We start from the raw sequence: 19,037 nt of genomic DNA on the forward strand, positions 1-19,037 counted from the left end.
GTCTTGCTGCTTGTGCCTGACTTAGAAAATAAAAGCCCTTCTTTTATTTGCTTGTTTTACCTGCAAAGTTCGTATTTTCAATCTCTCAGCCTATGAGATAGATATGCTTTACTACATTTGTGGGAGGTAAATACACTTCTAATATGCTGTACTAAGATGCTTTGGCCGTATCTTTCTGTCCCTTTTTAGTAAATAGTTTAATCTCTCGTGATAGTTTTAAGCCCCGAATTTGGCAGTACAGCTTATCCGGGATAATAACTTAGTAACCACAACATCTTATGCCATCTGTATAATATCAAATACATTTTTATACCAGCATTAATAAACCTTAGTTACAAAAATCCAAGATATTAACCATATCAGTGCCACGTGTGCTCTCTCTCCACGATCTCACAATGTATTCTGCCAGGAGCGCATCAAAACAATTTTTGGCTTCGTAGCTGACATGTAAATAGCAATGAAACAGAGCTATAGTAATCAAGTTTAATGGCCAACGTAAAGTAAAATGCTAAATATTGTAGTTGCTGACATTTTTCATAAAAAAATAAAAAAAAAAAACTTGGGTTAAGACTGCACAACCAACATTCACATAAAATTCCAGACCTCTGTGACAGATGGCTTAGGAAAAAGAAGCCATGTGACTGGGCTGCAGAGTTTTATAGTGCAAAACCCATAAATAGTGCAGATTCGATTTCTCTGAAAAATATCAACTCTTCCAAGACAAGATTAATATATATTTTAGTTTTTACAGACAAAAATTCTAAATAGTCCATTAAGACAATGATAGATTCTAGGAGTTGTTACGATTACACATTTCGAGTCAATCGCTCCTAATGTTTAAAAGAGGCGCTTTCCTACATCCTGCGCCCAGCCTGCTGCTCTGAGCACCTGACTTCACTGGGAGAGAGCGGGCGGCTCGCTGGGGAGCAGGGTACAGATGGGCTTTAAGTGAGCGCACAGATGCCTTCAACAATTACACGCAGTACCAGAGAAGGGTCCCTTTCTGCCCATAGATGGGCGATCACACGTTTACAGCATGGGCTTTTATTCAGAGCAGTATCAATGGGCATCACTTCTCTCTGTGCTTGAAACTCCAAATGGCAGCACAAAAGGGAGGGAGGGGCTGGAGGAGCTGTGGCAGATATGCATCCCCCACCCCCTCAAACTTCTAATATTCTGATTTCTTCAAGTGTTATTCTGGATCCTTATTTTAAGTATTTAAATTTAAAGTTCTCTTGGGGGTAGATATAGGATTACTGCTATTCATGCTCTTTCCGACTGAGAGGGGATATCCCAGGCCATCGATTCCAGCCACTTTTGAGCTACTGATGATACTACCTATGTTTTATTTATTTATTAAGTTATTGAGAAAGCACTTCACATTTTTAAGACACTATATTCTAGGGAAAATAAAATTGGAAAATAGGTTGTTTCTGCCTTCAAGAAACTTATTTTTTATGCATATAGATTTTTAGTGAAGGTAATTTTATAATTTAATGTAAATTATAATTAAACTGAAGGTTGAACTAATTACTCATTGTAATCCTTACCTTTACTACAAAATAAGAAGTGACCTAGATGGCCACTAACAGCGAAATACTTAATAAAAATATGCTACCCCTATTTAATGGCATATTATGTGGTCAGGAAAGTGATAATTATGAACACTGTTTCTACATGGAAAGTACTTGTATCACTGACAGCAGAGAACAATGTGGCATTCCTACTATATTTGCAACTAGGGAAAAAAGAGAGAAATGTGTTTTCTGAAAAAGAACCAAAAGGAAAATACAAAAACGATTGTAGGTCTTTGTATACAGAAGGTAGGCTTGTGGCTATTTTCTTCTACTATTTTTCAGGCAAATGATAACATTATATTGTTTTAGCAATTTTAAGTGATCACACATTCAAAGTTTGCGACAAAGTAAAGATAAAATTGGAATGTTAACTTAAATGTTATCTTGTGAAAATTATTAATTTTCCAAACATTGATAAAACAAGAAAGAACTGTTTTCCTGACTTGGCAAGCTGTCTGCTGAATACAGGATGGGTCACCTGCCATCTTTTCCCTGTTGACTTGGCTGAGAGGAAGTGCAAAACTAAGTGTCCTTCTGATTAGGTTTCTGCCATAATTAGCCCCTGGCTTTCATCTAGCAGCTGATGTTTTTTATTCTTGCTTCAAGGTTTTTTGTTTTGGGGGTATCTTTTCCATGCTGAAAGCTATGTTAAATATGTTTCCAAAGTAAGCAGGGTATTAACAGTAAACAGATGAAATGAAAATATCTTATTCTTACTAAATGGTAATTATTAAAGCTGTTTAGATTATAAATTTGCAAAATACACTCAATATAAACAGAGGAGAAATGATCGGAGAAGAAATAACTAATATAAGGTATAAAATTTAAATGAAATTTAACACAGCTTCCCCAAGATCTTTGGGACTTGGAATCACAGTCCACGCTGGTTGGCCAGGAGCTTAGCTGCTCTAAGATCTTAAGAAGAGAAGTTAGACAGGCATTAGTTAAAATTTCTGTTCCAATAATTATGGTTGTGCCACTCAGAGAAAGTACTTTAGTATCTCTGTACTACTGTTTTTTCATCTGCAAAATGGGATAATAATATCTGCTTTACAGAAATTCTAGGGGATTAAAAGGGATTAATGTGAGCCACATGCTTACTTATAGTACCTGGCACATAATACGTCTTGCATAAATGACAGCTGATAATCATAATAATTTGACCGAGTTTGTTTTTTCAACTTTTACTTTAGATTCAGGGAGACAAAAGAGACATGTCCTTAGGCTACTATACACAGGGCTAAAAAGCCAATTATTAAATAGCTGGTTTCCTTGCACCTGTATCAACCAGTGCCTTGTGATCCCTGACCCAAGACCCTCATAACATTTCACTCAGAATGTGTGGCAAATCTGCCCCGCTCTTAAAGTTACCAGAAAAGGCGGCATCAGGGTTCTCACCGCCCAGAGGGTCGCCAGACTTCCTGATACCAGGCGGCAAGAATGGCGATGCCACATCATGTTATTTCTAGGCCTTGTTCAAGCACAAAACAGACTTTGAACTTTAAACATTTCAAGCAAGTGTCAATTTTTTGTTTTCTTTTAAGGCACACTCTGCATATGCCATTTTGTCTAAACAGGTGGGGAAAACACCAAAACAAACAACAGAATGCCTGGCAAGCAGCAGTGATGAGGATAAAGATAGACTGTAAGGCCTGTTCCTACCTCTGGTGATCAGGGTGGGAGGAAGGAAGAAAACGGGGGTGCATCTGCCTGAGGCCTGTACCAGAGGAAGATGCTCAGGAGGCCCAGTAGACCCAGGACTCTCTCCCACCTGTGGCCCTGTGGCAAGACCAAAGGGGAGCTCTTTGGAGCTGTGGCCCCTTTGTGTCTTCCAAATCATATTAATTCCAAATTAAAATGAAGGACACTATATGCATCTTACAACCAAGTTCTAGAATCAGGCTGGGTACAGTGGTTCATGCCTGTAATCCTAGAATTTTGGGAGGCTGAGGCAGGAGAATCTCACTTGAGCCCAGAAGTTGAAAGCTGCAATGAGCTGTGATCACACCACTGCACTCCAGCTTAGGTGACAGAGCAGATCTTCTCTCAAAACAAAAAAAAAGAAAGAAAAAAGTTTTAGAATAAAAATAAAGTTGATATTGTGGCCCACGCCTGTAATCCCAGCACTTTGGGAGGCCGAGACAGGCAGATCACCTGAGGTCAGGAGTTCAAGACCAGCCTGGCCAACATGGTGAAACCCTGTCTGTACTAAAAACATAAAAATTAGCCAGGTGTGGTGGCGCAAGCCAGTAGTCCCAGCTACTTGGGAGGCTGAGGCAGGAGAATTGCTTGAACCCGGGAAGCAGAGGTTGCAGTGAGTGAAGATTACACCAATGCACTCCAGCCTGGGCAACAGAGTGAGACTCTGTCTCAAAAAAATAATAATAAAAGAAAATTTTAAAAAATTAAGTAAATAAAGCTAATACTTCAGACAAATTTACCTTTAACCATTATGTCATCCACTAAGCATTGATAGTGTTAATTGTTTTCTCCTGATTTAATTCCTCAAAGAGATATATATTGGTGGTACAAATATGTTATATCTATGCTGGATTGTATTTTAACAAATAAATAATTCCTTTGAAAATCTTCTGCCTTCGGGACATAATGGGCTCTGGTTTGGGCAGTGATTGGCAATGTCACAGCACTGGTGCCTTCAGACTGGAGCGTGATGGGAGCCTACACTTGAGGGATACTGGTTGAGTGAATGGATGACCATGTGAACAGCAGCATAAGCCCTCTGTGTTGGGAAGGGGTGGATCAGTGACATGTTCCAGTTTTGGGAGCCAAGAGACTTTGCAAGGAGGAGAACATTTTGGAATGTCCATATCATCCTTCATTATATTTTTAAAGTGTGTAGGAAATCAAAGTTTTTTTGCCCCTCTGAAAACAACCTATGATCTTCTATAAGAGTAGCGATTTTACAAAGCACCAATTCAGATTGCCCATTAAGCTTGGAGTTCGTTGTAAGATTGCGTACAGCCAGTTAATCTGTATTAGCCCCAACATGTGGGCATGAAGGCAATTTCAAAGTTAGTGTTCTTTGGCTTGATGTCAAAAAGGTTGAGCCCATGGGTGACGGTAAGATCTGTAATTCATGCTCCTATGGGATGCTTTATGCAAATAAGAGATGCTCATTGTGTAAAAGAAAGAACTGGATGCAAATAGAGGGGAACTAAGAAATCAGCCCTCAACCAAGTTCTGGTCAAATTCCCTGCAAAGCCACCATGCCTTTCCTGGACGAAAGGAAGCTCGCCTCTTCAAGCTTAGCTCTCTACCCAGAAGGCAGGGACAGCTCCCAGAGGGTCACTTCTTTTCTCCTGCTTTATTGGTAAGCTCCTCAAGAGCAAAGTCTATGACTGACCCTAACATGTGGCCAGGGCTGTCCAGCACTTAGAGACCTTTGGTTGGTTCAGCTATGAGTCCATCTACCAGGATAGCTTGCTAATATATCCAAAGTGCTCCGCTGAAGCTGTATATTTCAAGACCCTTGTTTCTACACATGAAACTCAAGAGATCTATGGATTTGAGCTATGAGAAATAAGCATACTAGTAGCCTACCATCATGGAAGAATCAAATAATAGGGGAGAGAGAATCAGGCTAGCATTCAATGTGGAGGCAAAGTCTGTCTCTGCTTATTCCTACATTAAGTAAAAGGCAGAACTGACAACAGAAAAGGCCCACATCAGGCATGGTTTCATCAGAGGCTCAGTTTCAGGGTGAATTACCTTGGCTTTCTCTCACTTTTGCTAAAATAATTATCTTTTGTTAATTCAGGAATAGATGAGATTCTCTTCAACATTAAGAAAATAAGGTCCAACCAGGATAGATTCTAGAAATTGTTACAGTTATAGGCAAATGTGTGCACGTGCATGTGTGCACGTGTGCGCGTGTGTGTGTGTGTGTGTGTATACATGCACTGGCAGAAGGATTCTGCACAAAGTGACCATCTAGGTCACCATATTTATCCTATTTTAGCAACTACTATGCAAAGAAGACAATTTTCATGGGAAAATGGTTTTTAGAACTCCCAGCATAACAAACTCCTTTGGGAAGTCAATCTGTGTGCTCTCTGTCTCTTCCACCCTCGTCACCACATCTATTGTTTGGTTTCTGCAGTTAAGACTTGGTTGGCACTGAAAGGCTGAGGCATGCGGTGAGCTCCTGTCACCTGGGCATGCAGGATGAGCTCCGTGGAGCAGCCTGGCACCAAGCTCTCCCGCCAGGAGCCCGAGAACACACACTGAAAATCGACTATTTGGTTTTTTGAAATATGTCCATCTACCAATTGCTTTTCTAACCAAAAATATGTTTTTAAAAGAGAACATATATTGATAAGGGAAAAAGCACTGTAATTTTAGTCATCTTTGATATGTTGCTTGGTGTCATTGTCATAGAAGACGGAGAATCTAAAGGTGAGAGGCAGAATTCTGAGGAACAGGAACACATCTATAGGCACAGATGGACAGTATTCATTCTAGAACCACTTACCCAAGTAATTTCAGTAACATTAATAATTATAATATTGGTTCCTATATTCTCATAGGACAGCCTGAACAACCAAATGATAAGGCACTAAGAAGGAAGCTATTTTAGTATTTCTCCAAGTAGATAGCTACTAGAATATATATACCTTTTAAAATGAGAACTTTATTCAGATTTTAAAAAATGAATTTCAAAATAAAGTTGCATTTAAAAATCCCCTAAATCACCTAGGTAAATAATTTGTGATTGGAATCTTTTGAATTTGGATGGCCTGTTATACATATGTATATCTTTTTTATTTTTAGAGGATGTGCTTCTCTTTGTTTAAGAACCTCATTTGTTTAAAAATTGTTTTTGAGTGGTTTTTGGCCACCAACTCTTCCTGGGGTTTACTTGGCTCAGTTTTGTCCAGAAGCTAATTCTGATTCTTCTGTCAAATGCTCGGTGGCACCGTGTTACCTGCTCTCCTGAAGGCCTGGCACAGCACAGGCAGCAGCTGACCATGCCGGGGACCCGCACACTTAAAGGGGAAAAGAGAAGCCGTGGTCTTCAAGTGCTCAGGTTTCAGGGTTGGCATTTAACTCAGAAAATCTTCCACATAAAGCAGGGTAACATTTCTTCTCAAGTGAGTCTGGGTAACTTATTTCCGTGGCTTCAGCCATCTAGGTAGGGAAATCATTTCTTTGAACTGAAGCCCTTTCTGTAAATAGGAGTTTCTGCTCCAGCTGACAGCAGGGGCAAATGGCTGAGCCGCTCTTACAAGCTCTGTGGATCGCTGTGACTGTGGCATCAGAAGCCCTTCGCTGTCAAAGGGCATGAAGGATCTTTGTTTTTTTGTTTTCATCAAGTTACTTCTCAGTATCAATTGGGAAGGAAAGGAGAGGGTATTGGAGAAATGTGATTAATTTCATGGGCTTCAGAAATGTGGTGTTTTTAAAACTTCACAGAATGTGATTTTGTATTTGAATGCCCTGAGTTCTCAACTCTCCCTGAATCATCTCCTGTTGATTTAATGTATCCAGGTTGTACCACGTGTCCCTGGAGAATACTGTGGCGACTCAGACTATCTTATGTTACACAATAGTAACATGTGCAATGATAAAATTTCATGGGTCAATTTTGCAAATGTTTTACATGTCACCCTTTGGTCACACATTTCTTACCATCTTTGATTTGCAGACACTGGAAAGCTTCCATTGTTGAGATTTATTTTAATAGCAACCCTCTTTTCTTGTGTGCCAAATTCCCCATCGCAAAAATAGCTTTGAAATGTGTAAATTCTCCCCAACCCATCTCTGTAACTCACTTCTCCCCAAACTTTGGTACCCCAACTTCAAGAGGAGCCACGAGCAAGATGTGCACACTTTCATCCTTCTTTGACCCCACCAAACTCATCCCTGCCTGTGTTCCTCTGAGCCTCTTCCTGAGACAGGGAGGGGATCGCTTCAGAGGTGGGGGAGCGGAGTGGTAGTGAATATGGTTAGGAACATGAAAGGCAGTTTATTCTCACGGTTCAGTCGCTGGCCCACCCTCCAGGCTCTTGGACTGGCCTACCTTGGCATGCAGACTCTGTGGCTTGTTGGAGAGGATGTCTGTGGCTTCCCTGCAGCGGGTGGAAAGGTTCAGGATGGCAGCAGCTGCTGCTATGTGGGTGTCTTCACTACATTGACCGTAGCTATAAGAGCTGGCACGGCCAGGGCTCTGGGTGTGGGCGCCTGCACTAGGCAGTCGATTAGGAAATTTCACTGGATTTGAAAAATGCTTTGCTGTTGAAGAGAGATTTGATTAGCAATTGCATGTACGTGGTTTTAGTCATTAAGTAGATTTGTTTTTTTTAAAGACGTAACTTCTTGCATTAAAATATGTGAAGAATAAATTAAAACACGATCCATTATCCATGGGAACATTAAATGAAGGTTATCCAGACCTGTTTTCCCAGAGATTCACAGAACAAATGATGTAATTGCGTGGAGAGAAAGCCTATTCTCTTAATATTTTTGTATTTACACTTCTTATGACAAAAACTCCATAACTAATGTTATGGGGCAGGTGCACTGGCAACATTTGTGACAAAAATTGTAGATAGAAAAACGCACTAGCAAAACCCACCAGGGACTACAGAGAGTTTAAGGCAAGCCCACTGGAAAACTGCATATATGAGTACCAGTGATTCCAGTGGTGGAAAAAAAAATGTGTCCTTTCAATATTTGTTTTCACAATAACAATTTCTACTTAGACATGGAATTGTATTTTTATTATTTGATATGCAGGCTTGTTTTGTCCTTAAACCAGTAGAAGTTGTTCTTCATCCAACTAGATGGAACTAAATAGATGGTGGAGTCTTTAATCAGCTGGCATTTTGCATATTTAGGAAGAGAGAGATAAATAAAGGGCAGGGAGGAAATGTTCTCAAGGTGAACAGAAAGGCAATTTAGTTATCAAGGCTGAGTTTCCATTTTATGTTTCTGTTGTGGGTACCAAAGCATTACTGAGAGATAGAATTAAACATATTTCTCTTCATTCTTGAGTATTTGTAAACATCACTCAAGGTTACAGGAGAAATACTCAAGATTTAATGTGAGTTAATATAAAAACATTTAGCTTTTTATTTTATATTAATTTTTTTATTTTAAATATTTGATTCTTTTCATAAAACAAAACTTAAAACACTGGCAAATGTTATATTTCTATAATTACAAGAATATGAAAATGTCACTGAATGTTTTGCACTTTAAAAAATCAATATCCATACTATATGAGTGCATTGAATGCTCTTAGTAACTAGCTTTGCCAGAATTAAACATATATGTATGTGTGTATACTGCGTGTATATATAATAAAATTGTATGTCTGTATAGGCACACATAAAATTGCATGGATAGATAGATATAAAACTATGTGTGTATAACTTTTCCCCTAAATCTAACAGGTTGTTAGTGGTTATTTATGTTAGTTGGAACGTGTATTTGATAAGATTAAGTAAAATGTCTTTTAGAGTGTAATGTACCTCTCCCTGATAGGCAAATTCCTTTCAAGTCTGTTTACTACTGGGTTTAGATGAAATTCTAGTTCTCTGAAAGAATTCATCAACATCACACAATGCGGTAAACATTCTGTGCTCTTAAGAGCACTCAGTTTTCCGTAGCCTGGTATAAGTTCAAAGGGATTCTATGGCTATGCAGAATGTTGTAAAAAATTCATGGTCTAGGAGAACGCAACGTGCGCATTATTTAGCTCCTTCCTTTGTGGAAGTTAAGTGACCATAATGAAGAAATCATGGCCTCGATTGATTCCCAATATTTCCTTTCACACCTTTTCATTAGAATGTTTAAGGACTCCCAACAAGTTGAAGAAATGTGTAAGAAGAAAAAACACCAGGTTTTATATATTATACCATACTTGAGTTATGGTCTTCTATATGGATGTGTTAGCATTAAAGAATATTAATGCATTTTAAGTGTTTCCATATTAATGCTTCAGTTTGTGAGTAGTTTCCACAGCCACACCATTCTTCTATTATAGTAAAATCCTGACTTTCAGATTGTTTCTTAGACTTCTCACCTTTCCTTCCACCTTCAGTTTGAATGCTTTTGCTGAGTTGAGTAATATTTTAAATCGCATTTCAACATTTTACCTATTAATTTCCATAATTTCAATAAAAATAAATATTACTGCATTACAACAGTCATCACATTTTTCAATATAGTAATCCAAACTCCAGCTAACTGTGAGTTAAATATTTCTTTAGAATTATTGTAGTTAGATTTAACAATAGCATCATATTTGCAGAATAATTAACTCATTAACTATTCACTATATTATGTGTAACTTCAGTGTAAAATCAGTAACATTGATCAACTTATTATTGTTTTCCTTATTGTATTTCACTCGAATATATTTCCTCTCCTGCCGGCTGTATGTAGTATATCATATATTTAAGTACAGCCCCCTGGCCCCTGATACACACATACACCCATGCACAAGAAGCATTTTGGAGAAATGGGTATTAGAGCTCAAAGCTTACATTCAGGAAATGGTGGTGTTTTTCTTCCTTGCACTGTTTGTATGAGAGGGCGTTTACCAAAAACTTGGGCATCAAAACTGGCATAATCAAATGGCACTTTTCCAAACTTCTCTTGTTCTTTTGACACTGTGGCTCTGGGAGAGGTGATGGCTTGTGACGGGAAATTGAATTCAATTTGCTTCACCAAGCTTGTCCTGGAGAGGGGGGATGAAGCAGTTCAAAAGAAATATAGTGAAACTACTGGTGAGCACATTAGTGTCAGAATTTACAATAGATACGTGCGTCGCTCCTGAAGGTATCCACAGAGACACTGAACAATAAGAGAGATGGGGCCATGGCAGGACAGAGCAGCGTGCTCCGGACCCATAGGGCCAGATGGAAAGATGCTCTGGGCTGTACTTCGCTACCATGATGCTGCGTACTCTGTGTCCCAGTCCTCCCATCAGCAAATTAAGAATATGCAATCCTCCATTCATCTTATGAAGATATCATGAGCAAATATTTGATGCTTGTTAGCATTTTGAGTTCTTAAAGGAAAGCCATGTCAGGTGGGTGTGGTGGCTCACGCCTATAATCCCAGCCCTTTGGGAGGCCAAGGCGGGTCGATCATCTGAGCTCAGGAGTTCGAGACCAGCCTGGCCAACATGGTGAAACCCCCGTCTGTACTAAAAATGCAAAACTTAAGCAGGTGTGGTGGCACACACCTATAATCCCAGCTACTCAGGAGGCTGAGGCAGGAGAATCACTTGAACCCAGGAGGCAGAGGTTGCAGTGAGCTGAGATCATGTCACTGCACTCCACCCTGGGAGACAGAGCAAGACTCCATCTCAAAAAAATCATGGCGGTGTTTGCTCCCATGGTCATCTAAAAAGCCATGTTACCATCAGTAAATACTGGTTAAAGCACTGACAAGGTGTGCACATTCTGCTTGTTAGATTTGTTCATTAGATTGGCAATGAATAGTCACAACTGTGACCAGTGAGGAAGTGTCATTATATTCCGTTCAGAAGTGATGCTAGGCCCTGCTCAGTCCTGCAGAGCTGGCAGAAATCTGATGCCTAAGAGGGGCAGTGCAGATACCGGAGATTTGATTCCTGAACTGGGAGTTTCTTCCTGGGCTTTTCACCTTTTTTCCCTGCCTTCAGTCAGAATGTTTTTGCTGATATATATAATACTTTAAATGGCATTTCAATATTTTATCAACTGAATTACCATCATTTCAATATGAATCACATTTACTGTATTATAATATCTATCACATTTTCAACATAATTATCACAATCTAAGCTAAATGTGAATTATATATTCTTTTAGAATTGTTGTATTTGGATTAAACAAGGGCATCATATTTGTGTAGCACTGATTCCAGCCAAGTAAAACACAACTGATTTTCTGCTGTGGTCTAATGGTAAGAGAACATAAACAAATATACTTTCAAAATTTGGCAATATTAAAATACATATTTTTCTCTTTTTTCCACCAAAAATTGTCAAACTTATCAGAATGCCAAAGTTTTCAATGAGTTTTTTTTTGGATTAGATTTTACAAAAACTTTTTAGCTGCTATATAAAAACATCTGAACAACGAGTTGATCTTGTTATTGCCTATATAACCTGGTTTAGAGCCTTAAAGCTGTATATATATTCTAATCTAAAACAATATTAATATTTTAAGAAATGAGCAAAATGAAATTCAATGTTCTTTCTATATTTGCTAACTAACTTACCTGGGGAGAAACTAGAGTATACAGTCATACCAACCAAGAATCCTACTTTAAGATTTTTAATTGCTACTTATTCAGTAATTCATGATTTTCACTTGACATATGTTCTTCACACATGTGATTTAAATGCCAATTTTGACTCTTTTAATCAAATCTATAGAAGCAAAATATTAAGGGAAGCCGTATCTTGAAAACGTGGAAATGTCTAATAACTGGTTTTGTATTTCAGTGACTCAGTAACAATAGTTATCTGATCATCTAGCTTAATCCTGAAATCATTTTCCCTACAACAATGATTTTATGCCAATAAACATATAACTTCACATTAATTATCATCATACATACATACTTTAGTATTTAGATATAAGATCTTCCAAATTTCTAGACATCACCAAGAGCCTGGGAGTTACCAGGACCAATAGGAGATATTTTATTAATAGCTGTCAATCATGGAATGAATTTTTGTTTTAAATACATTATATGTGTTTGTGGAACTGAAGGATGAATATATAACATCACATATTTTGTTATATATATGTGATGAAAGGTAGGAGTGACTTTTGATGGCATTTTCTCCTGGCAGAAAGGTGAAGTCAGTGATGAAGGGGTGCTCATTTGACTTGTGGGTATACTTAGTAACCCACAATTCTGATTAATGTAAGCTATGGTATATTCATTCTTTTAGATTCACCCCTATTATGTTACCTTGGCAAAGAGATGACTTTCAAGTTAAACTTCTGAAGAGTTTAGTAGTTCATTTCAGCAACGACGTCATTAACTAAACCAGCCTCTGGTCTAGTGGGGTGGGCTGCACACCCAGGTCTACTGGGGCTGAGAGGGGAGGCCGAGCCACAGGGAACTGACACACGAAGGGCCAGAGGCCCCGCTGTGCAGGAGCCTGGATGAAGAGAGCACCGAGAACATCTTTGGGGGTTCATACCTGTGGGCCTGGTCAGGACACTGCCCAGTTTGGGGAGAATCAAGCTGATTTTTATCCTGGGACATTGCCAGTTTTTCAGCTGCAGCAATTGGACAACCAGAAAGACTGTTTAAAAAAGGAAACACAGGAGGATTTGAGTTAAAATGATAATATGATTTGTTTTGGCATGTGCCTCACAGCACACTTGGCACACACTAAATGTTAAGTCATATTAATAGTTCACTTAGCACCACGCACACACTGAAAGATCCCAAAGGGTTTTGCAAACTACAGTGTCAATACTTGCTCCCAGCCCCATCTCAGAGGTGAAAGGTAGCAAACTCGTTTTTAAACATAAAAGCATTATGTAAGGGATAAATAGCGAAAGCTTTTGGAAACTTCTTAATATTCTAAGTGAAGGTGCTCATTCCAATTGCAATGTGTCCAACTGTAGAAGTTAGCATGATAACTCCTTGACTTATCTTGGCATCTTTAGAAACATTTTAGGAACTCAGTTCTTCATCTTAGTTGAAATTCAAAGTGCAGAATGTGAAGTTTGCTGGCATAGTGCTTATAGGTCACATCGTACCTCTTTGCCACATAATCGACTTGTAATATAAAATGTGAATATCAAACCATCAGCATTTTCACCCCAAATATTTATAGATACACAATACATTTGCATGTAAATGCACATATGTGTGTCTTATGCTAGTTGCAATTTCAGTGAAATGATGTCTACCCTACACCTGGTTTATAGTTACAACCACTGAAGCCCTGTTGGTACCTTTTTAATGTCTATTGGACAGGATACAGGATAACCTAGAAGCAACTCTTTGCAATGTTAAAACAGCAATGGTGAGGTTCTGGAGCAAACGACAACACATTCTATTTGTATGATTATATCAATAGGTAACCCCAGCAACTTCAAATGTAATATTTTTTCATTATCATAACTGGCTGCTAATAGACACATTTCTAAGAAAGCAAATGATGAGGTCCTTTCTTTTTGACAATGCACATGCTGAGAATATTTCTTCTCTATTTCAAGTGTCACATATTGCATAGTGATGCAGCAATTTTCATCACACATTGCTAACCCATTATTTTATTGGTGGAACATTGCTACCACATTTTTTTAAATGCAAAGTGATTGTCGTCTAATGAGAATTACCTCCTGTGGGTGTTGCGGTTGCTGTTCACATGACCCCTTCCTGTGCATCCCGGTGTGGGACACTTGAGCACATTTTCATGCATGGCAAGAACTAAGCACAAAACAACACATAAAGGAAAGAATACTTTACCATAAATACAAAGCACACTAACACATGTATCTCTCAACTTTGCATTTAAATGACTTTAGTTCCATCATCCACCATGCTTTTTCTACTCAGACACAAACAAGTGAGCATGGAAGAACTTCAGAAATCAAATCCAGCAAGCTTGATGAAGTTTTAATTTCTCTAAACTCCACGTTATGTTTACACTAGACTTCAATGAGATGATTCTGCTGATATTTAACGTATACTGAAAAGCTTGTAACCTTCCCTTCCCATGAATGTGATTTTCCCTGGGGGATGGATGGAGAACACCATTTGTCATATAGTTCTTTCTATCTTTTCCCTGCAGTTTGAAGTTCTGTGTATAGTCTTCTTTATTTTCTAAGTAATATTATTTTGATTCTTTGTCCATCCACCCCCTACTCCCCACACCCCACTGCCGTTTGGTTACTGGGAGAAAAGTATGGTTGAGCGAACAGCCAGAGAACCAGTCTGAGGAACTGCTAATCTGGCAGGACAGCACTGAGCTGATGAGACTTAGTGACTTGCAAAATCTCACTTTTGAGAAGATTGATGTTGAGCACTTCCATTTTTGCAATTTGTTTTGGCCCAAAAGATGTCTCAATAAGTAGGTTCACAAAGTGAACAGGTCGATATTGTACAGTGTAGAAGGTGGCAGCCCTCTACTCCACTGCCAGTGGACAGATAGCTCACAGCAGGGCTGAGGGTAGAGAGGGGGCCAAGGCTTGCTCCTACTCAGGGCCCTCCATTGCTGCAGGATGCCCTGAGACAACACCAAGCAGTGTGTTCCCACTGCGAGAGGAAGCCAGGAGGACAATGGTTACCGCCTTGTGATGCCTCAAGGCAGACTGGTCCTGAGCTTAAGGAATCCATGCTTCCAGGTGAAACAGAACTGTGTAGTCACACAGCTTAATAACCACGACTTATTTTTATATTCTGATGATTTAACATCTGGGGCCTTGCTGACTGTGGAGGGACTGCTCCTCCCAGGCTACCCAATTCCCAGAGAGAATGAACAACTTTCCCACAGCACACTTTAAAAATGCAATCTAGCCTATCTGGAACCCACAGCCCAACTACCTCCTTTACTGGGCACTCACCGTCTGGGGCACTGTTCTTCTGACCTGATCGCTCCAGAGGCAGGTACTAGACAACTAGGGACAGCCGTTATGTCCCCAAGCCTCCTGAAATCATTCCAACTGGCCAGTCCTAAGGTTGCTTACCCTGCCCCATCAGAAACCACCATAAAGACTCTGGCCCACTGTCTGCACTCCCTCTACCCCTGAACTCCCTGTGCTTTCCTGGGTGGCCCTCGATGCTGTAGCCTGGCCCTTCCTTTGGGCACTGTGAGGAGCTAGCTGTTTTCCTATGGCAATTGTCTCTTGATCTGTTGGCTTTCTTGCACCTTGAATTTTCTATAAATACACTGTGTTTTAAAACCCACAGCTAGATGGAATTGGCTTGACACAGTTTAAAAATCTCAGTTTCCATTCCTAATTCCAAATTGGGGGAGAAAGATCTTGATGATCAGGCGTGTATAAGAAGGAGGCTTCTGCTTTGAGGGACAAGTGGTACTCACTTTCCAGGGGAACCCGCACTTTGTGGGGGCACCCCGAAAGGCTGCGGTGGTGGGGGTAGAGCCCCGTCACGTGTCCCGTGCCATCACACCCAGGGATCGGGCACTTGGTCTCCCTTTTTTCAGGCCTTGGTGAATCTATGGAGAAATTAAATTGAGAAATGCATTTGGTTATTCTTGTTTTTCTTCCCATTCAATAGAATGGCCTTGCAGGGTAACATTCTCACTTCATTCAGTTTTACTGTTATAAACATTCTTCTCACGTTGCCTTGAATAAGACCCTCAACTAAGACCTGTGGAAACAGAAAACATGTTTTCAATTTTCTTGGTTTCATAAGTAAAGGCTGACACAGGGCAAGGGAGTGTTAAAATACAGAGATGGTTTTAAGTTGTCATGTCACATATTGCAGTTAGAGCCTCATTATGAAAAATCAACCCTGTGCCAGGGGATGAACAGGCTCCCGAAAAGAAAAAAAAGTCAGAAAGAATTTATTTAAATCAAAACCATTTCTTACTGAAAGTCTAGAAAAAGATGGATTCAAAATGACAAAAACAAAGAAACCACCATATCTGAGAAAGACCTGTCTGGCCTTGGCCCTGCAGGTCCCTGGGCTTGAGGGTGGACAGCAGAGCCTGCTCCCTGCAGAGCAGCTGGCAGAGTTAGGACAGGGCAAGGATACTGGCTTGTGTCCTGTATGTCCAGTGCTAGTGATTCACGATCTCGAGATTCCAACACCCCCACGGGTTGCCACTTGGGATCAGCGTGCAGTGAGTACGGGGAAGAAGCTGCTGATCTCACTCTAAATGCAGAATCCGAAAACTGAGACAGCAGGAAGACTTGGAAGGGAAATGTTCTTGCAGGAGGCTTACAGAAAATAAAAGTGCAAAGAGTGCAGACCACGGACCTGCAGTCCAGAGAGCACCCTCAGGAACACCAGTGTGGGTGGGGCCCATGGGAGCAGCCAGGCATGGCGAGGGACACCACCTGCTCATGCATTTTCTGGGAGCCTGGGGAGGGTGAGGCTCCAGACAAGCTTGGGGTTTGATTTTCTGGCACACACTTTGCCACAACTTAAAGGGTTACATAAATATGTGCAATAAATGAGGACCAAACATGAATACTGGTGAGCTTAGAACTAACACAGATGAGGCCTTATTCAGAAATGTTCACATTCATGCCTGAGATGGCAGATAAAGTTGAAACAGAGATTCATTCCTAGAGCCAAATTGCCCCCCTAACTTGTGCTGGGAATAACACCAACCATGGGGAGCGCCTGTCCCACGGCACTTGGGTCAGGGAGAAGAAAGAGCATGAGAAGATGCACAGGAGCCCTCAGAGAGCGGCAATGCAGGAGGAAAGGAGGCTACCGGGGTCTGCAACATGAGGCCTCAGGAATAATGAGCACCTAGATGCTAAGAGTGAAAACAGGGGCCTGGCGCGGTGGCTCAAGCCTGTAATCCCAGCACTTTGGGAGGCCGAGACGGGCAGATCACGAGGTCAGGAGATCGAGATCATCCTGGCTAACACGGTGAAACCCTGTGTCTACAAAAAATACAAAAAAAAAAAAAAATTAGCCGAGCGTGGTGGTGCGTGCCTGTAGTCCCAGTTACTCGGAGGCTGAGGCAGGAGAATGGCATGAACCCGGAAGGCGGAGGTTGCAGTGAGCTGAGATCGGCCACTGCACTCCAGCCTGGGCGACAGAGCGAGACTCTGTCTCAAAAAAAAAAAAAAAAAGGGAGTGAAAACAGGCAGTGTGGTCCTGCCCGAGAAGATGCTGACAATGGAACACGGGGCCTGCGTGCGAGGGTGAGGAGCCTCCTGTGCTCCTGTGCTCCTGTGCAACGGAGCACAAAGTCTGGCCACTATCACGGGATGCGACAGACATTTCCTGGGTGCTGTATTGCGAGAGCAGACGTGCCTCTGCCATACCATGGCACCCCAGTTGCTGGATGATCAACAGTCCTGGGCAGATGGGGCACAGCAGGTTGAATGTAATGCAATTATATGGGGGCATGGATTCAGCAGAAGGGGGAAGAGCCAAGGATCCTTCCAGTGGTTCTGTGCTGAGGGTCAGGGAGGTCAGGAGACAAGGCAGGAAGTCTCAAATGAGCAAGGAATGGCCAGATGATGGGGCTGCGGCCAGCAGGGGGCATTTAAGGAAAGATAGGACCTAAATGTGCCGGTGTCAACACTATTCTCTCTGCATTTCGTAATAGACAAATTAAGAGTTTTGCGATGCTCTGTGATTTGTGGATATATGTTTTATTTAATCCAAAAATAGTGCCAAATTTCAAGTTGATGTGAAATCTGTAGACCACTAGGTCCAAATTCTTAAAGTCTGATTAGGGGAACTGAGGGGCCTGACACCATAGGAGAGTAAGTTAGAAAATAAGGAGAAGAGCAACTATGTGTATTTCGATGCCCTTCCTCTCTTGGACCTTGCCCAGGTAAGGCCACGTTTCTAAACCACATTGAAAGGACTGGCGTCGCACACTTCCCCTCCTCACCACACTGTTTGTCTGCAGGAAGCCGGAGAGGGTGCTAGAGATAAGGCAGGCTGGCTCCTGCCCAGGTGCAGCCCCCTGACAGTCCACCGTGCCCCTTTGTCTGCAAGTCCCTCCTCTGCTGGGTGAAACACAGATGCAGGGAAATGCTCTGGAGGGCAGAACCTGTTTGCATGATAAGAAGCCAGAGCTTGAGCTTGGGGCGACTCTCAGGCTTGGCTCTTCCTCTGTTTTCTTTGTACAGTGTTGCATAATGAGGGTGACCTTATACTCTGGTGATGTTACACCTTGGTTTTCCTGGGACTGTCCTCATTCACATCTGATGTACTCATGTAATGGTTCATAGTGTTCCCCTTTTCACAAGCAGGACAGTCAATGACATGGCGACTATACTTACATTGCAACCTAAATCTCACTAAATGCTTAGTGGCAAGAGTCTAACCAAACTAATTTTAGAATTGCTGACTCATCTGAAAACTGGGGTTAAATGAGATTTTAAAACTCCTGAGTTTTCTCCTTAACAGTGAAGTTGCATGGGCAAGGTGTCTGGGAAGTTAGACTGGTATTTTGGAGAATATGGCTATCAGTTGGGATGAGCATTGAGTTAACAGCATGGAGCGCATGTCAGAGACAAAAAACATCCTTCTTGTGCCATTGGATCCCACATTGGGAACAAGGAACAGGAAAGGAATACTCAGTTTGGACTCTGCAGGCCTCCTCTAGACTAAGCCTGTGGCTCTTCAACATGGGCTTCACCTTCTTCACCTGTTTTGCTGACTAGCCTGCCTGGTCTTGATCTTGCAGAGGGTGCCCCCATGCCTCAGGCACTAGGATATACCGCTGACTCATCCAGCCCTGGTAGGAATTCGGTAAGTCTCCAACTGGCCCAAATGTTTACAAGCACAAATTATATGCCCTTAATTTTT

At 41.0% G+C, this 19,037-nt stretch overlaps 1 protein-coding gene across 14 annotated transcripts in view; it reads right to left on the reverse strand.

Annotated features, from left to right (window-relative positions):
* ST18 (ST18 C2H2C-type zinc finger transcription factor) overlaps positions 1–19,037 on the reverse strand; it is a 310,749-nt gene that overhangs the window by 39,978 nt on the left and 251,734 nt on the right. For all 14 annotated transcript variants that reach the window (XM_021942312.2, XM_021942313.2, XM_021942314.2 and 11 more), the window contains 5 exons: positions 15,610–15,744; positions 13,904–13,994; positions 12,751–12,855; positions 10,088–10,281; positions 7,618–7,829 (listed from right to left, as the gene is read on the reverse strand). In XM_021942312.2, the coding sequence (XP_021798004.2) occupies positions 7,618–7,829; positions 10,088–10,281; positions 12,751–12,855; positions 13,904–13,994; positions 15,610–15,744 (737 nt within the window). The remainder of the gene's footprint in view (positions 1–7,617; positions 7,830–10,087; positions 10,282–12,750; positions 12,856–13,903; positions 13,995–15,609; positions 15,745–19,037) is intronic.

This window comes from Papio anubis, chromosome 8 (assembly GCF_008728515.1).
Source record: "Papio anubis isolate 15944 chromosome 8, Panubis1.0, whole genome shotgun sequence".
NCBI classification, from domain to species: Eukaryota; Metazoa; Chordata; class Mammalia; order Primates; family Cercopithecidae; genus Papio; species Papio anubis.